The 19,554-nt window shown below is 44.2% G+C and overlaps 2 protein-coding genes and 1 long non-coding RNA gene across 3 annotated transcripts; 1 reads left to right on the top strand and 2 right to left on the bottom strand.

Annotated features, from left to right (window-relative positions):
* Window positions 1-1,046: 1,046 nt before the first annotated feature.
* On the bottom strand, window positions 1,047-4,923 carry LOC141744003 (uncharacterized). Its single transcript, XR_012587304.1, has 4 exons — window positions 4,553-4,923; window positions 2,306-2,413; window positions 1,704-1,820; window positions 1,047-1,218 (listed from the first exon to the last, which is right to left on the bottom strand). It is a non-coding gene; the product is annotated as an uncharacterized LOC141744003 (long non-coding RNA).
* A 107-nt stretch (window positions 4,924-5,030) lies between these two features.
* EXOSC9 (exosome component 9) lies at window positions 5,031-10,509 on the top strand. Its single transcript, XM_074589138.1, has 12 exons — window positions 5,031-5,188; window positions 5,357-5,451; window positions 6,026-6,145; window positions 6,259-6,361; window positions 6,788-6,925; window positions 7,391-7,473; window positions 7,795-7,927; window positions 8,385-8,473; window positions 8,679-8,825; window positions 9,161-9,351; window positions 9,666-9,744; window positions 10,264-10,509. The coding sequence occupies exons 1-12, from the start codon at window positions 5,123-5,125 to the stop codon at window positions 10,343-10,345; spliced, it is 1,326 nt and encodes a 441-aa protein (XP_074445239.1). The 5' UTR covers window positions 5,031-5,122; the 3' UTR covers window positions 10,346-10,509.
* A 510-nt stretch (window positions 10,510-11,019) lies between these two features.
* Window positions 11,020-19,411, bottom strand: CCNA2 (cyclin A2). Its single transcript, XM_074588506.1, has 8 exons — window positions 19,230-19,411; window positions 18,868-19,111; window positions 17,624-17,739; window positions 17,043-17,266; window positions 15,960-16,164; window positions 15,051-15,164; window positions 14,414-14,547; window positions 11,020-13,997 (listed from the first exon to the last, which is right to left on the bottom strand). The coding sequence occupies exons 1-8, from the start codon at window positions 19,359-19,361 to the stop codon at window positions 13,946-13,948; spliced, it is 1,221 nt and encodes a 406-aa protein (XP_074444607.1). The 5' UTR covers window positions 19,362-19,411; the 3' UTR covers window positions 11,020-13,945.
* Window positions 19,412-19,554: the final 143 nt, after the last annotated feature.

Here is a 19,554-nt window from a genome sequence, read left to right as displayed (position 1 = left end):
TTAAAGGATGTACTAACAGACCTCTTTGGGTTCCTGATTTTTATGGGTGAGTTCAAGGCTTTTAGATGCAGGAAAAACATCATTAATAGAAGCAGTAACAATTCCACATTTGGGGTCAGATGTGCATCATGTTTAGATGCAATGAATTCATGATCCTGAATGATTTTGCTATCGCAAATCCCGAGTTTAGTTTTAAATTAAAAGATGCAGTGGGAGTTAATGCCTGCTGCTGCTGCTGGAGGGCTGCCTCACCATGGGGAATGAGGGTAGGCTGCTCTTTTCTCTCAACCTGGGGGGGCTCCATCTTTGTCACCCTTATCCTGTTGCCAGTACTGGAAGAAGAAAAACGAGTTTGCTGGTGTTAAATCACAATAGCTTTATATGCAGGTAAGTCATTTGCGTGTTGCCACAGTAGTCCTATACTTTTTTTTTTTTTTAATATACTTCAACATCATTATCACATTTCCAGCAATAGTGTTTCTAGAAACAGTTCTGCACAAAATCTTTGTAGTTCTGGTGCCGTCTAAGATTAAGAATGTGGACACCACTATACTGGCAACAGACTTGTTCCTTGTAAACTTTTGCAGTTTTCCTGCCAGCCCTTAACAATATGCCTCCAGAAGCCTGAGCACAAATGTCGTTGCGGGTGGTGGTGTGCAAACTGAAATACAACAGAAGCATCTATCTTAACGATGGTGCTCAAACCTAGCACCATTTGACTTCCAGCTACAGGGTCGACAGCAGAGCTGTTCCCACACCAAGGGGAATACCACTGTGTTTGTTGTAACCTTATTTCCCTGCGAACACACACGTCTCCCTTTGGTGCCTGGATGCTGTCAGGATGGACCAATGCATGTGAGTTACTCACAGGCAGCACCCACGGGTGCTGGCACTCTCCCATCAAGAGGAGAAATGTATCAGCTGGCAGCAGCACTGCCAGGCTACTTGGTTTCACAGTTTCTTACTTGGTGTTTTCACAAGCTTTTCTATATCATTATTGATAGACAGCCACCAAAACCTTTACAGGTGGCAGAAGGTAACACTTTCACAAAGAAAATGTATTGTTTTTATTTCTTAACCTGCTGTACAAAACACGATGTTTAAAAGCTGTGCAGTGCCTCCCGTATTCTCATTCCTCGGGCATTTGGAGGAGGCAGCAGAGCTCACATGCAGTTAACAACGTTGCTGGATCCTTGTCCCACGTCCCGGATCTGGCTGCTGAGACAAGAGCACACAGCCATGTCTGTCTCTGCCCTGCAGTGTGACACAGAGCCCACCCGTTCCCACTTAAAGAAGATGGCAGGGAGGGGAAGTTCCTGTCCTTTCCAAGCAACTTGGAAGTATTTATTTTCTGTGTCTGAAATTCTGTTATACAGCCTAGTTGTATACTCTGCACAAAAATACACCCCTTGAGTTTATTCTCATTATTTGTCTGGTAAATCAGACTGAAACAACCAGAAGAATGTCAATTCTTACTGAATGCAGGGAACAGGACAAAGGATGGAAAGAGTGAGGAGACAGTGCTTTAATATTTACAAGAATCTAGTGGCATAAGCAGCACTCTTGCATCACTAGTCATGGACGTTATTCAATTATTACCAGGAAACAACAGATAAACCTCCTGCTGCACACTCTATTATGTTGTGTTTTCATATAGGCAGATTTCATTGTCTTATAAAGCCAAATAAAAAGTTTTAAATTACCTCTTCACTATGGGATCAAATGCTTCAGAGTTGTAAGCTCTGCTACGTATTTCCCTTTCTTACTGCATGGGTCAAACTGCTCCACCGAGTTCAGTGGAGAGTTGTCATCAAAACCACCTGCAAAGAATTGTCATATTACCAGGTTTTAGCCACTTTCTAGGACTTGAATTATCAGGCTGTTCTCGGCATTCGGTGGGTTAGCGTCCAGCTCTGTTTCTTTACATGAATTTTACAAGCTCCTAAAAATTGATCTAACAGCATTTCCTCCTGTCACCATACAAACATCACCAAGAGTGAAAGTTTTCTTGTACTCAAATTGTGAAGAGAGGAGGTATTTCTGTTATTTTTCTCCTTGAATTCATCTTACACATAGTTATAATCAAACACCTCCTGATTTGGAATAGAACAAAACTAAGACCAGTTAAAAGGATGATCCTGATCTTTGGCTTAAGCAAAACACACTCTCGCAGTGTTTTCAAAATACAGCATTGATGAATACTTGCATAGGAAAAAAATCCTCAACTAAGACTTCAGTGATGCATTCCCCTTGCTGGGGCAGCTGTCAGAGGAGCCTTTTACTTCAAACCTCTTTAATGACTTACGCTAAGTTAACTATCACTATGGTATCCTGGCATCTTCCTCCCTCAGGCAAGTTCTGTTTCATGGCTCTTGTGCTGTCCAGAACAGCTTCAGTATTGTCCTTCAGTGTCCTATGAGCATTAGGAAAGGCAAACAAAAGAAATAGATCAGCCAAGGCAGACACATGTTCAAGCAGCAGACACTGAAAAAGACACGGTTGGTTTGCACTTGCCAAACCAAACCAACCTCCCACATCCTATTTGAACATCCCGCATGCTCAGTCTGCTAAACCCTATCATTACCTGAATGGATGATAAAATGATAACATACTACCTAAGCATTTTACCCTGCTTTCTGACTGATCTCAGGGCACTTTGCAGTGGAGGTCAGTGTCACTGGCTGCTGTCTACAGACAACAGAAACTAAGTTCTGTGAGGGGAATGCTCCTCAACAGTGGTTACCTAGCACACTGACACGGCCAAAAAGATTACTTAGGACACTAACGCAACAGGGTGGGTGGAAGAATTCTGATTCTTGTACAGCAAGAAACTAGTACACTATTAGCCTGCACTGGCTCCCCAAGGGGGAGAAAGCATTGTCTTTGCACCACAAGCTGTGCATGTTCACGCTATTCTCAGGGACTGTGAATACTTCTTCTGTCATAGGGTTTCTCTTTTTGCTGATGAAGTTTCTTATCACATGTACGTAAGTAAATGCCAAGATCAAGCCTATCTTCTACTTCTCTGCACCATGAACTTTGTGCTCCTGCACATCTCAGCAGTACCCATAACATCAAGCATTTCAGACACTCAAAGCAGTTTACAAGTGGGGAGGCACAAACTCTTTTTTACTATTGCTAGAGTAGAGAGCAGACTGCCTTCAAATATTTCCAAAAGCATAATGTAGTCCTCTTAACTGCAGGTAGTAACTACTGCTTGCAATTTCAATGCATTACCAAGGTCCTCAAAAGGCTGGAAGGGAAAGATTTTGTCCCAAATTGTTATCCCCCTCTTTGGAAATCATGCAGGCACCCCAAAAAGGAGGTGGAAAGGAGACAGACAAAATTAAAATTGAAATACTTTTACTGTACACAGTTGAAGCTGGCCATGGTCTCAATCTGCCTTTTCCACGGAGCAGGAGAGCAGGGGGAAACCACAAAAGGTCGTCTTTGTCTAACAGTACAGAGCCAAACCCTCCAATATGTCTCCTGCAGAGGCCCCCCGCAGTCCCTGAGTACCTTTCTCTGACGCAAAGGTGGCTCTCAGTGCCACATGGGTTCTGCCTGATTACAGTTATGAAGACCTACATGGAGGGAAAACTGTTGCTTGTTCTCACTGTCTTGGAACTGTTGTTATTGCCCCTCTAACTGTAGGGCTCACACTCTCCCCATAACTGGGCTCAATAGATATGAAACGTCTGGAGATTGATCCTACATGGGAAGTGCCAGGAGGGAAAAGTGGTGCTTGTTCTCACTGTCTCTGGGCACCTCTTTTATTGCCCCTCTAATGTTGGTGCTAACACCCTGCCCAGTGCCAGGCTCAAAACCATCAAACATCTGGAGATTGCTCCCACACGGAGAGTGACAGGAGGGAAAAGCGGTGCTTCTTCATAGTAACGCCGGGAACCACTTTCATTGCCACACTAAACTTTGGGCTAATACTGTGAGCACTCAGCTCAAAAAAACAATAGAAAAAGCAAATCCAAGACAGAATTTCTACCTAAAGACTGACAGTTAAACTCCAAGGAAAATACCCCATCAACCATGTATCTGTGATGAGAGAGAACTTTACACTAAATGTTAGCATTTTTGTGGCTAAAGTCGGAAGCGTTACGTCATTTTGCTCGTTATTGCTGCTTCACACATAGCGCCTTTTGGGAAAACTATTTGCTTATTTTTGTCCTTACACCAAGGGGGCCTTTTTGTGATCACATCAATATTCTTTTACACTGAATATTTGTGATTATATTCATTTAACCTAATCTTAAAACATAAAACCAGCACGGAAAAATCAAGACAGCACTTGTCCTCACTTGCACAAACTTGAAGTAGTGAAATGTGACTCAATTTTAGTTTGCACTAGAACTTAAGTGTGTTAACAAGATTTAAAAAGACAATATAGCTGAGATATTTAAACAATTTTGTGTGAGAAAAGTCAGAGAGTCTGGGATTTAACATTGGTGGGAAGACACAGTAACCCATTTTCTCAGTTCAACTCAAACTAAGCGTAACAGACACTTGTTTTTACTTGAAACCTTGAGTTTTTACTTACGGGCAACACTTCAGAACAACAGGGAAGGACGTTCCTCTGAAATATTTGAAGCTTTTGCTGCATTTTGGCCTAGAGCACTGCCTGCCTCGCTCACGCTACCAACTCAGCTGTTTTCCAGGGGCTGCGGGAGCACGCGCCCCTTGAAGACTGCACTTCAACACCGTTATCCACTCGAAATGCCCGAGACGCGCTTTTTTAAACTCCAGATGGCTCCCCCGACGACCGGCGCTTTGGCACAAGCCCAGAGGGCCGCTGAAGACGGGCGGGGAGAGCCGCGATGGGGCCGGTTACTCCACCAGCCCCGTCCCAGGTGAAGTAGGCCCCTGTGCCCGTCTTTTAGCGGCCTGTAAGGGACGATGACGAATAACGGCGGCTGGATCTACTGAGGAGAGCGGCGCCTCACGGCACGGGGGGAGCGGCCTGTGGGCGGAGCCCGCCCTGAGGGGAGCTCTGCGCCTGCGCACTGGCACCCGCCGTCGCGCGGTGATGACGCGCTCGCGGCGATGACGCGCTCACCGCGCGCGGCCGCCGGGCTCCCGCTGTAGCTCGCGCCGCGCCTCAGGGACTGCCATGAAGGCGACGCCGCTCTCCAACTGCGAGCGGCGCTTCATCCTGCGCGCCGTCGAGGAGAGGAAGGTGCGTCGCCGGCTTCCCCTTTTCCATCCCCTTTTCCATTCCCTTCCCCGTCCCCGAGGAGGGTGGGGCGGCTAGCGCGGGTCGCCCCCTGCCGCCGCCCGGGGGTAGGCCGGACCCTCCCCCCGGTTATGGCGCATTAATCCGGTGTGTCTGTCTCTGGGCCCGTAGCGGCTGGACGGGCGGCAGTGCTATGACTACCGGAACGTGCGGATCTCCTTCGGAGCCGACTACGGCTGCTGCATCGTGGAGCTGGGGAAGACCAGGTGGGTGCGGGGGGGCTGGGCCGGCTCCGCGGCCCCAGGAAAGGCTGTCAGGCTGGAAGCCCGCTGCCGTCACGTTAAACAGATTTTAAGGACCGAAGCCTAAAAGTGGTAGCAATTCAAGGATGGGACCATAGAGGAGAAGTGGGACGGGAAGGGATGGGGTTTCTGTGTTGGTTATCGATTACAACAAATTTCTAAAATACAAAATTATTATAATTTTTAATCGCTTTATTCACTGATCTCGCATTACATTTCGTACTCTTCCACAAATCAAACAGCCCTTTTTTGTGTGCGGAAACGTGGAGTATACGCACTTACATAAGCATTTAGTTATAGATTCTCATGTGCCTGAGTCTATTTTTAGACATGTTCTAATGTCTACATTTGGTACACTCAATTGTTGACAAGGCTTTACGTATGTATGACAGGCACTGAATGAGAAACTGTCAGGAGCGACAAGTACAAACTAAAAGCCTAACCTTGTGCTTTCTCAAAGTATGTATTTTGTTTCTAGTGGTAGGAGGTTTTTTCCTGCTAAATTCCGTGACTAAAAGTGGTTTATATATCTTTGCAGGGTTCTTGCACAAGTCTCATGTGAACTTGTACCCCCCAAGCCAAATCGTCCCACCGAAGGTATACTTTTCTTTAATCTTGAGCTCTCACCGATGGCTGCACCTGGTTTTGAGCCTGGCAGGTATGTAGCTTTCTTAAAAAGACTAAGTAAGGATGACATAAGAGCCGCTGTTTTGATACATGTAAGTATATTGCGTTAATCGTATTCAGTTGGGGTTAACTTTATTTTAACAGGCAAACAGATTTATTGGTGAAACTGAACAGACTAATAGAACGATGCCTGAGAAATTCCAAATGTATAGATACTGAATCTCTCTGCGTTGTTGCTGGTGAAAAGGTATGAAAACCTAATTTCAAGTGGTTTTAAACTAAAAGATACATATAGTCTGTTTTTAAGGTGGTCTCTGTCTTGTTTTGGGAACTAGAAATTCTGATTTTAGGATAATATAAGCCACACATCTGATTTTACAGGTGTTTTTAACTTAAATATCTACACAGGCTTCCTGAAGTAGCTGAGACCCTGCACACTCAAATATTTCTTTGCAGAGTAAAGTTTAAAGTTTACTTAAGTGTTACGTATTTTGTCATAATTAAATGTAGCACACTGGGTGTCTCGGATGTACTGAGATCTTTCATCTTCCTAAGCACAGCCCTGAATGCTGGTTCTTTTTATGGTTCAAAACAATGAAGTTATCTTGAAAGACAATAACTTCTGTAGAATCGTGTCACAAATTACCGAGCAGTCACATATGCGTTTCCTCAGGTTTGGCAAATTCGTCTGGACCTGCACCTCTTAAATCATGATGGGAACATTATTGATGCTGCCAGCATAGCAGGAATTGTAGCTCTGTGTCATTTTCGCAGACCAGATGTGTCTGTGCAAGGAGAGGAAGTAACTGTGGTAAGTTCTACCAGAGAAACGTTGTGGCATCATCACAGGTAGCTGTTTCTATCTGTCTAAAAGGGAGAATTAAGTGTGTAAGCAGATAAACTCCAAGATACTTACATTTTAGGATAGATGTGTTACTATTCAAAATGTGAAAGGATAGTAAGGAAGCCTGCTGAATACTGAATTTTATCAACCTCAGTTACGGGAATACGAATTGTAGAAGATATGTATTTTACAGTATTTTGACCAAATCAAGCATAAGGCTGATGAATGTGCTGTATATGCCTATGTAGGTAGTAAACAGTAAGAACTGCACATGAGTTAAAAAAGAAATTTTTTAATATTTAGATGACTAAACATTTGTTAGCCTTTTTTTTTCTTTGTTTTCTATTTCTTTAAATATCTTTGTACAGTACATAACTTTGACATTAAATGTGTTTTGTAAATAATTGTCTTCTGGGCCAATTCTTTTCACAGTACACTCCTGAGGAACGCGATCCCGTCCCCTTGAGTATCCACCACATGCCTATTTGTGTCAGTTTTGCCTTCTTCCAGCAAGGGTAAGATTTTTAAGTCTTCTGACAGGAGCAGCTTACTGTCAGTTCTGCAGAATTGATTTTAAACATAGAAGAGCCCTAAAAATATTTATATTGTCAAGCCAGTTTCTTAAGATACTTTATCTGAAGTGGGATGCCATGGGGAGATATTTTTGTGTTCTGCACGGTGTAACTAACCAGCAGCTTTCCACAGATAGCATAGAAAGCTTTTGGGAGGAGAATATAACCGGAATTACTAATATGTAAACTGATTCTTTTATTTAATTGTTTTAAGGGTAGTAACTCACCTCAGATTTTTACTGTTGCCTTTAAACTTGATTCTAGAACCTATTTATTGGTGGATCCAAGTGAACGCGAAGAACGTGTAATGGATGGTGTCCTCGTAATTGCCATGAATAAACATCGTGAAATTTGTACCATGCAGTCCAGTGGAGGGATTATGCTAATAAAGGATCAGGTAAATCTTTGCCTTGACCAGTCTCCCTCTTGTATATAAACTAGTTCCTTTGCTGTAATCTTCGTAGTGAAATGTCCTTGATGTTTGGAAGCTAAGAAATCAATTACCTGTTGGATATAATTGGAAAAGATGATGTATTTTTAGTCCTAGTGGAAGAGCATAGTACTGTGCATCATGTTGAAGAAGAGACGTAGGAAAGGAACACTGTTTGGTCAGATATGCGTGGTTTTTTCCCCTGTGATTTGGCTGATGGAGTCTGTAAATTAATTTCAGGCTGCGCTGTCATGAATAGCTAGAGGCTGTTGTGTGAACCTGTTGCATCAACTCATAGTGTATCCAGTGCCTCATACTAAGGTTCCGTATTTTATTTTAAGTGCTTGTGACTCCTGTGATGTTTGACAGTTAAAAATACCTTGTTTTCATGATTGTAAACTGTTGTTGTATGTATAACAAACAGGTTCTGAGATGCAGTAAAATAACAGCTGTTAAGGTTGCAGAAATAACAGAACTAATTCAAAAAGCCTTGGAGAACGACCAGAAAGTTAGGTGAGTGTTTCGGGAAGGAAGGGAAATGGGTGTTTTTAAGAAACATACTAAAAAGTCATGTCAACCTGTAGTTTGAACAGCAAATTGTTTTCACTTGTGTTTGTATAGTAAGTAAATAACAAGTATTTGTATATTTGAACTGGAAAAGAGAAAGCATTTTTAAGTGTGAAACATCCTGACATAATGTCTGTCACTGAATGACTAGGAAAGAAGGTGGGAAGTTCGGCTTTGCGGAATCTATACCGAATCAAAAGATCACTGCCTTCAAAATGGAAAGCACTGCTGTTGATACTAACAATGTGGAAGAACAAGCAGAAGAAATCATCACGAAAGCCGACCCTCCTTCGGAAGTGTATCTTTTCTGTTGCATTATTCAGGGGAAAACCAGGCTTCCCACCCCCTGCATTAGCACTACTAGAAGCTAAACGCACACCCAAGGTTCCTTGCAGCTTAGGTAGCCTTACAGCCTTCAGAGGAAACATCAACATAACTTAATTCCTGGCACAAAGTGCAAAACTGCAGTCTGAAGTAACAGATTGTTATAGTAACTGGAGAAGTAGTCTCTCTCAGGTCCCCTTTAAGGCTGTTTTCCGCTGGGGAGAAAAGATACAGCTTAAAACCCAGCTGGTTTGCTCTCAGAATACAAAGAGTTTACTGGCAAAGCAAGATTTTTCTTAACTACTTTAGTTTTGCCAAACCGATATTGCACACTCCTGGGACAGCCCAAATTGGGGAAGGAATAGAGAACTCCTGGGGAGACCTTGAAGAATCTGACAGGGAAGAAGCGGCGGAAGAGGAAGATGAAAGTGAAGCAACTGCTTTAGAATGTCAGAAAATGGAAACTGAGGATACAAGTACAATGAAGGAAACTAAGAAGGGTAAGTATTTATCTTGATAGCAGAAATGCTTATTATATCACTTTATCAACAGTTTAGAATTCAAATGTGAAAGAGGTCCTTAGCAAGAGAGAACCATTGTAGCCACTTTCCACTTGAGAGTTACGCTCGTTTACTACTTTCACTTCACCTGGGCACTTCTCTTTTCTTCAAAAGAAAATTTTATTTCTGTAGTATATGGAGGGCTCCAAGTTAAACACCCTGAATGCTTCTTTTAAAATGCGGTGGTTATTAGTTGCAGAAGTTGTTTGTACAAAACTGCTCATTGGTTTGTGGATTTGTGTGGGTTTTTTTAGATGAACCTATTGTACTGTCCGACAGCGAGGAGGAAGAAGTTGTCATTCTGGAACCACAGGAACTACCAAAGAAAACAAGGTAACCATCATGTGAAATTAGGAGGGGAAAGATGTTTGTGAGGAGTATTTTCAGGAAGCACAGGATTTTGGCAAGGCCAGGAAAGGTCTCAGTTTATCAAAGGGACTGTATACATAGGTAACTGAGGGCGAGGCATTTTAAATCTAGGGCAGTTTACTCCTGTCCTAGGAAGCCGGTCATCCTGGTGACCTGCAGCTGTCTGAAAAGGGTATAGATATTTGACTAACATCCAAAGGGAGTAAGAGCATAAAACTGGATTTGAATCAGCTCCTCCTTGGAGATGCTGCAGAGATTCTACATGCTCCCCTACAGCTAATCTTACGTTTTCTCTCCAAGAAGTGAGACTTATTGCTGTATCCCTGAACTAGTCACGGCCACCCTTATTGTGCAGAGTATGCTTTCTAGAAACGAAGTTTGAACTTTGCACAATGGTTGCCCTGCTATGGATGATCCGCCTGTGCTCTTTTGAAATAAAACTGTTCAGTACGTTTCTTTAATACAAATGTTGTTTGCTCACAGAGCACAGACCAACTCGAAGCAAGAAAACACAAGTAAAAAAGCATTTAACAAAAGGAGAAAAAAGAAGAGAGCTGCTCATTAAAGCCGTCATCCCTCCTTCAGAAATGCTGTACAATTCATAATTTGTTCTATCATTACTGAACTTATTTTGTAGATAATTTTATTTCCTCTGGTCCTGATTTTATGTATATTTTATAAAACTATTGTACACAGCTTTAAATAAAAAAAAATTGCATGTAAGTGAAATTCTGTGGTTTGCATCTGGCTGCAGCAGAAAACTCCCTAGTTCAACTTGAACTGACTCAAGTTCTACAACTTGAATTGCAGAGGCAAGATGCAGTTTTCTTAATGAAACTGCCTCTGCCGTTACTGAACTGAACTGCAGACAGTTAAGCGTTCAGGTGGTAACAGGAATTACGGCTGAAGTTTAATGCCAGGAAAAGCTTCTCTCAATGAAGGTAGCTATTGCCATGCCTTGGAATGCTCTTCACGGGGAAACGGTGTGCTGTGACTTGAAACCTTGCCCGCCTCACTCCGCATCTTACCTTTCATTGAATCTCTCTGTATAAAAATCAACAGAAATACATGTACTTAAAAAAAATAGCATAGAACTTCTGCAAAACTGTCATAGAGAAGCAACTCATACTTCAGCAATGGAGTTTCTTAAAAAGTTTAATTAAATATTACATGCAACAGACAGGAATGCTTCTTGAAGTATATTCAAAGAATGATGCTCTGGATTTCGAATGGGGCAAAGTGAAGTGACGAGGAAGTTTCCAAAATAGCTGCCCTAGCTGCTTTGTTTGAAAACCAAGTCAAACTGGAAACATGCACATATTTACAAGAGCAAAGTAGGACTATTTTACATGTGACCTTAGTATTTCATGAAATAGTGACAGGAGAGAAGTTACTGTTACAGGTTTTACATTCCCCAAATCAGATTTAGAATTTAACATAAAAAACACTAGTAAACTGCTCCCAGCCAAGCAAAGCTTTTATCAAGTGGTGCTCTTTCAGAGAGGGACGAACACAAAGCCCCATTCCCCCAGGAGCTAAATCAGTGGGTTTTCTTAGTGCTGGTTCTTGCAGCCCAAAGTCACTGTCGGGAGTACAAGAATGGGTGAAGATTCAGTTTCTTCTTATTTCTGCAGTATCACAAGACCTTAAACTTCTTCAGGAAAAAGAATGGTATTCTTTGCACTGCTGTTTCTCTCTTCACACATATTTCACACCCTATGTTCCTTAGAGGCTTTATTTTGAAAGGACTAGAAGTTAAACTGCATAGGCAAAACAGTAGTACAGTACAACCTGGGATATTTTGTTCAAAGCTTAGTAGCAAGAGCTGGAGTTGTCCCATATTAACTTTGGAAAATGAGAAGATGGAAAAAGATGGTATTTCTCACAGCAGCAAGAGCTGTTGCTGAGGGAAGTGGAACATAATCATACTGAGCAGAGATGCCAGCCCATGACAGAGGTATTTTTTAGGCTGCAGAGGAAGCCATATTGGTATGTTGAAAGCAAATCTCGAGGAGCAAGGGAGAATATTTCTCTGTGCTATGGGAACAAGTAACAGAACAACTGCCATTGAAAACAGAGCAAAGGGGCATTTCATTAAGCAGTAAATTAATACTATAAATCACTGTAGTCCTTTCACTTAAATACTACTTCTTGCGCTTCTCTGGGGAAAATAATTCATGAGCCTCCTTTAAGTTACTCCTCTTCCAAAGTTCATATTTCTCAGTGGTCTTGGAAAGTTTCCAGCTTGCACCACAAAACAGAAGGGGAAGGCAGAACCCAGTTTCTCGGGAAGAGCGCTGTGCTCTGTTGTCTTCAAAGAATAGTTGCCAGCCAGTGTTTCGAGTTGCCCTTCCAAGGTCACAACCCGATGTCGCAGCTGTGGCAATGGTGTTCCTGTATTATAAACAAACTCCCTCTCCTGCGAGGTTGGAGCATTCCCAATGCTACACACCAAACATGATACGCTGCGCAGGTTCAGTAGCTTTTCAGTGGCAACCTACTGAAATTAAGCTAAAGGCTAGTGGAGAACATGGTCGACCAGTGACATACAGTTCTTCATTAAACATTAGAACATGTGTAAGAGTCAAAGTGCATCCTAAAAAGCTCAGATTGGCCAAAAAAGGCAGCCCCTGCTGCATTCTTTAGTCTTGAGGGGTTTTGTAACTAAGTTGGTTCATGGAGGGCTCAGACTGGAGAGAGGGGTGGGGGTAGAACAGCAAGTTTTTAATTACTGAGTCGAGACAGGCGAGTTGTCTCACTATAATGCGTGTTTGTCAGCTCGACAAAGGGCTGATGATTTTTTTTTAAATTTATTTTAAATAACCCACACCATAACAGCTGTTCGGCATCTGTGAAGAAATGATACTGGTATCTGCTGGCTGTCCAGATAACCAGATGGACAGCGCTGAATCGGCTTCAAGTTGAGTTGGCGCAGGGTTCACCCTTGCCAAAAAGCTTTAGAAATGAGTGCCAGCTGAAGAGGGCAGTACTACCCCTCAGTGGGTACCCCTCAGGTATTGGCAAGACCACCACCATCAGATGTAAAAAATTGTTTATTAGCCAACCTGGAAATGGCTTAATTAAACCCGCTTCCGTGCGCTCACTGCTTTACATGCAAAGAACCGCAGGTACAGGGCAGCACCACTCCATTTACACAGGTTGAAGGTCATCGCCATTAGATCAAGTGGATGTTTATGTGCTAGTTTGCTCGTGTAACGGTTCCAGAACTACGGAAAAATAAAACCACTTGGTCTACATTTTTGCTGGAGAGGAACCCTTTCCAAGCAAGAGGGACGTACAGAACTCTGCACGTAGCCCATCCATGCCAGAAGGCATTCCCTTCTCTTGAGGGTACAGAGTTCACCCTCCTGCAGTTTTAATCCCTCCACCACCCCTAGAGAGGTACGAGGTGAGCAGACTGATGACTATAATTTTTTTTAGTCTGTATTGATGGGCTTTCGGGACAGCTAACACATCAGTGGGAACTCCACGGGTTTAAATTAGCGTCAGTTTCACATGTTGACTAGAAAATACCTATAGCAAGACCGCTTTCTATGTACTGGAAGAGAGAAGTATGAACTGGTATACTGGTTTTTGCCGTGCAGTCCAACCTTTACCTTGATGGAGATCTGGCAGTACGTTAGATAGCAATCAAGGCTTCCAGTAACTGGCACATCTTAACGAGACAATTCCAGCAAGGCATTCTCATTGTTACATAGTTTCTTCCAGTACTCTAGCCCTTAAGCCACATTTTGGATCTATACTAACTCTCAGTTTAAACTAGACAGCATAAAAATGCTACAAATACTGCTGTGGAGTCCAAGTCATTCTTACTTGGAAGGAGAAAGAGCCCTACTGTAATAATGCACTGCTAATATTAATGTTTAGTCTATAATTAGATAAGCAGTCTCAGACTTCACTTGGTCTGCATGGTTAATTCCGTGCTTGAAAAGAAAATTTTTATAAAACCCCAGCTAAATATCTGAACAAGATCGCATGTACAAAAGATTTACAGTAAAACCACATAAAACTAACTTCATAATTAAGCTCATCAAAACCTGTACTAATATTCTGAGTGATCACATCTAGAATTTTGAACCATGTTTAAAACTGTACATCATTTTCCTGTAATATACATCTTTTAAAAAGATCAGTCTCTTGATTATTACAATAAGTTTAGTGTCTCTGGTGGGTCAATAAGCGATACTCCATGGTACCTAGAGAGGGGGGAAAAAAAAAAGACGCAGGATGACACCTCACTCAAAGTGCTCTCTGCCGTAAAGAACAGCACATGTACTGCAGCAAAGCACATTTCTCACAAGGCAGGAAACATCTGGGGGCTTGTCCGGCTGCCACGCCGACAGATTTTTTTTTTAGGAGTGTTAGTTACCATCTCCTGCCCACTAACTGTAGGAACATCAAAATTCCTCACCTGGTGACGAACACAAAGTATTGCTCAACAAAACATTGTGCGAAAAACCTGGGGAGTCTTGTCACCATTTCACTTGTGTGGTGGATTTGGTTAGTTGAGTCTGACTGCAGACCCAAAATGCACACAACCCCACCCCCCCACCCCCTTCAGCAGTTACGTGCTACGACAACCAGCTTGTCGCACGTCTCTGCAGATACTCACTTTGTACTCTTGTACTTTTCCCTTATGGACTGTTGCATGTGCTCAGCTGCTTTGAGGTAGGTCTTGTGTAGGTCCACGAGGCAGGGCTTGATGTCTTCAAGGGTGTAGCCTGTTACTTTGCACAGGGATTCAGGCTGAGGGAAAAAGGAAAGGAAAAGGGACATTTGAACATTTCTCTTTGCTTGCGCTGATGACCACTGGTAGAGTTTTTAGCTTCCTGCTGAAACTCCGTTCTTCTAGGAGATTAGCCAAGTGTCATTTTCTCAAGCACAAAGTCGTTTAATACTCACTGCTCAGATTTTAGCAGTTCGTGTAGATTTACAACAATCCTGGTAACTATGATATTCTAAGCAAGAATTCCTTGCCTCCAGTGTTTAGCCTTTCTTACCGCCCACTTCCTCATCACAAGGAAGCCGCTCACAGCTTTGAGAAGGATGACCAGAACGGAATGCATCAGTGGATGCCTCTTCCTTCCAAGAAAAAGCGTGTCGCCCCCCACCTCTTTTCGCATACCACAGGGAACAATCCCCAGTTAACTGCAATTCCTGCAGCCCTGTCCCCAGCTTTCAAAACTGCGTACAAATAACACTAAAGATGCATAAAGGTGCGTGAGGTCTCAAGGTTTAGTGGTACATACCCAAGTTTGTCCAGTGATCGTATAGTCTGCTAGATGAAATGCTGCAGCAGCAATAACTGATGGCAAGTATTTCAGGTAAGGATCAGCATCAATTAGACTCAGCTCCCCGAGGTACTGCAACGAGAGAAAGGGAATCATCTGCTTCCAAAGGAAGTAGAAGAGCATTTGACAGTTGCACTAGAACCCTAATTTAAGCTTCCAATCCTGCCATCAGTTGGAGCAACAGCTTTTACTAGTTTCCACCTACTTTCTCTTTTAGCATCTACTGTTAGCTACTGTCAAACAACGTCCCCAGAGCATGCTTTTTCAACACTACATTTTATATTTAGAGGTATGTAAGATCTAGAGGGAAGAAAGTAGTCAGGTCTGACCTTTGCACAATGAGAGAAAGGCTTCCATGTAGGAACCTGCCATGCAGTTAGGATTCAATATAACTTTAGCTGAAACCTCATCTGCGTGCTGCTTTACAAATTAGCCTCTGGATGCAGAGCTCACTGCTTGTTGAAGGGAAAACCAAAACAAAAGTCCTTTTTAGCCAAAGTGGGTGGGTAGGCGTGGCAGTTTTAGATAAGAAAGAGGGAACTATCTAGCAGTGAAACAAACCCCAAGTTCAAGTTCATCAATCTCTGCCTGCTCTGAGTAAGTACACGTGCTTGAGCCAGGCCAAGTGCCCGTCTGCGACAGGAATGGAGTAACTCAGACTTGTGGAGGAGCACACGGCACAACTCTCCAGAACTCTCCCAGGGAGACTATGCATTTAAAAATAGGAGGAGGTGGGGAAGCCTGGACTGAAGAATCCTTCAGCATTTCTTTTCTTTTCTGCTGGGACTTGGAAACGGAGCTTGTGAAGTGCATTAATGGTAACAGAACTCTCTACTTAGACAGACCGAGCCAGTAGTTCTTACTTACCATTGACAGGCTCTCCACTTTAGCACTTGTCTGCTGATGTAGGAAATACTGAGTGAGGAACTGGTTGATTGTTGGAGCTGCCAAGTCAAATGACAAAACCTTCAAAATTAAGTGCTCCATCCTCAGAACCTGCTTCTTGGTATAGGTGTCATCTGTGATGTAGACAAACTCTGCTACTTCAGGAGGGTAGATTTCTTCAAACTTTCTGCCAGGAGAAATAGATATGAGCAAATAATTGAGTACTAGAAAACCAGATAACCAGCAACATTTAATGAAAGCAGCATGCTAATTTAAATTCTGACTTGTGAAGTAGCTGGGCACTGTTACTGACCTAGTTTGCTGCACTTGGTTCTATAGCTCATGGATCAGCAATATTTGAAATTACAAAGTTACAATGGTCTGATCATAGAATCACAGAACGTGTTGGGTTGGAAGGGACCTTTAAAGGTCACCTAGTCCAACCCCCCCTGCAGTAAGCAGGGACATCTTCAACTAGATCAGGTTGCTCAAAGCCTCGTCAAGCCTGGCCTTGAATGGCTCCAGGGATGGGGCCTCCACCACCTCTCTGGGCAACCTGTGCCAGTGTCTCACCACCCTCATTGTAAAGAATCCTAATATCTAATCTAAACCTACGCTGCTCTAGTTTAAAACCATTGCCCCTCGTCCTATCGCTACATGCCCTTGCAAACAGCCCCTCCCCCTGATATTTTAGCACTAAACAATTTGGGACTCAGAGTTACTGAAATTCCAGAAGAACCCACTAAACTAATAATTAGAGCAAGAAAAACTTTGCTTTCACATGCCTTGTGCATATTCCCTCAAATACTGTTTAGAAGCCTTCTGCTGCCACAGCTAGAAATAATGAATCCCCACATTAGGGCAATCTACAAAGACAGCTTAGAACCTTGCATGCAGAGTTTCATACAAACTGCCAAGCTTATAGGTGGATAACTCCTGATTTTTCTTCTAGTGTGAAGTCCTCCCAAGTTAGCCTGGCTATAGGCAACAGAAGTATGATAGCCACAAGATTTCCACTTGTATGAGACCAGCAGGTAGAATTTTAAATTAAACAATTTCACTTACGATGCGAGCAGCATAGCTGCAGTACCCACAAGCTGCAGTTTTCCTCTCAAAACAGACATTGAAGAAAGAAACCTATCAATGTAATTCACAGCTAAGTGCAGAGTTTCATTCTGTAATTTGTATTCTTCTCCAACTTCCACCAGCCAGTCCACAAGAATAGCCCGCATGTTGTTTGTGATATCAGGTTGCTTCTTCATGTAACCCATTTTAGGCTTACATTTCACCTGTAGGTTTAGACAATAGATAACACTGAGTTTGGACTAAGCGCCAGCAGGGAAGCAACTGTTTAAGCTCCATTTACCACAGTTTAAACAGATCAGAAGTAAACAATGCTAAGTCTAGGATCAATCAGTTATATTTCCATAAGCTTGCTTTCCAGCTTCTGTTCAGTGCATGGCACAACCAACTTTATCACATGAAACCAATCTTGTGTTCACAGCAGTGGACACAGCATCTTAATTCTCTATTTCTAGCAAGATTTAACTTAGTCACTGTAGTAGTAACTAATGTTTGGGTGCATTTCTCAACCCCAAATTTCTCCCCCATAAGCTGTATGCAAAGAAGAAGAGACAGCAGCTCACCTCCATTTCCCTAAGGTATGTATGGATATCGCCGATATAGTCTGGCACGTTATTAACATTTGTTTTTTTCTCTTCTGCTTCTGAGGTTATTGAAATATCCATAATACTTGGAGAATCTAAGCAGAAGATAACAGCCATGTTAGAAGGGGCACAGTCAGACCACTCCCTTGCAGCAGACACTACCCTATTCTCTAGTATACCAATGGTGGCTCCCCAGGGCTGGTGGGTCTCTTGCCTCCTGGGCAGGCAGAGAAGGCAGACCATCACTCAACTAGACTGGGATTGAGGAGGCTCTAGGGAAGCCAAAACACTACTGCAACAGGGAAGCTTACCATTCCCCTTTCTCATCTTCCCCGTAAGAATAAAGGGATGGAAAACTCTTGCGATTATGTAGTGCTCAGTGCATCCTGTGTTACCTTGTTACACAGATGTGAATCCTGTAAGCCTAGCTATTTGGGCTGGAGTACCACAGCTTTTTAGAGAATGCAGAAGCGGACCATGGTGAAATCAGTCCTCAGATATTCACGCGCGTGTTACAGGAGATGGATCCAACAGCTCCCATTTCTTACATACTGGGAAGAGCTCAAAACACTTGCACCAGTACAGGGTATTACCTGGGAGAAAAGTCCATTAAGTCTCAGTATCTGCCCAAGTAAAGTCCCCTTCTAACTCTACAGTGCAGCGAAGGGTGAAAGTCTAAGGGCTGCTCTTCTTGTCTATAATCTGGTTTCTCTTGTGAGGTACCAACAGTTAATCATAGAATAGTTTGGGTTGGAAGGGACCTTTAAAGGCCACCTAGTCCAACCCCCCTGCAATGAGCAGGGACTTCTTCAACTAGATCATGTTGCACAGAGCCCCATCCAACCTGATCTTGAATGTTTCCAGGGACGGGGGCATCCACCACTTCTCTGGGCAACGTGTGCCAGTGTTTCACCACTCTCAGAGTAAAAAAATCCTTCCTTATATCTAGTCTAATTCTACCATCTTTTAGTTTAAAACCATTACCCCATGTCCCTGTTAAGGTTAAAAGCATAATACTACCTACAAAGAGTAGGGGATCAAAGTGTAGAGGCTCAAAGGAAACAAATTGGGTTTCATCAACTAGAAACATATCTATCTTCCGAGCCGAACCAGACCAGCCCACTTCCCAAAGAGTTTCAGGATCTCCAGTTCTCCTCCACTTCGCTCTGGAAACCATTCCCTCGCTACAGCCCCCGCCGGAGCCCCGGCGGGGCCTCACCTACCGAAGCTCAGCTCCATGGCGTTGCCCAGGGGGGCGAGGGGCCGCCGCTCCCCCAGGGCACAGACGGCCGTCCGCAGCCCCAGCGCAGCCGCCTCCTCCTCCTCCTTCTGGGTGGCCGGGCCGCCTCGCCGCCGCCGCTGCTCCCCGTCCGGCTCGTCCACATGGATGGTGAAGGCCTGCTGCCCGCCGACCGGCCGCCGCGCCGCCGCCGCGCCATGGCCCTCACCACCGCCCCGCGCAGCCGCCTGTGGGGAGCGGGAAGAGCGGCCGGTCAGCCCGCCCCGGCCCCGCCGCTGACAGCCGCCGCTGACAGCTCCCGCCGAACCAAGATGGCGGCGCCTCCCCCCTTTCCCCTCACCTCACCTGCGGCGGGAGCCCGGCCCGCTGCTGGCCGCCCCGCAGCAGCCCCAGCGCCACGCGGGTGACGGCGGCGGGCGGCGCTGCTGCTTTGCCGCCCGGGGGAACGTTCTCCTGGTTCTCCTGCTCCGCCAACATGGTGGCGGTGGTGGCGGCGGAGGGGACGCGAGGGGACGGGCGGGAGTCGCGCCGGCGGCCGCCGCCGAGTCTCGCGCCGCTCTCGCCGTTCAAGCAGCCCGCGACTATTGAATCGGCCAATGGGAGGGCGCGTTGCGTCACGCGGCCTACGGGCGGCGGCAGGGGCCAAAAGGGGCGGGGCCTGGCGGGGAGG

The sequence above is a fragment of the Larus michahellis genome, chromosome 5 (genome assembly GCF_964199755.1).
Source record: "Larus michahellis chromosome 5, bLarMic1.1, whole genome shotgun sequence".
NCBI classification, from domain to species: Eukaryota; Metazoa; Chordata; class Aves; order Charadriiformes; family Laridae; genus Larus; species Larus michahellis.
The sequence above is the reverse complement of the archived record's forward strand: the minus strand, read 5'-3'. Positions and strand labels throughout refer to the sequence as shown.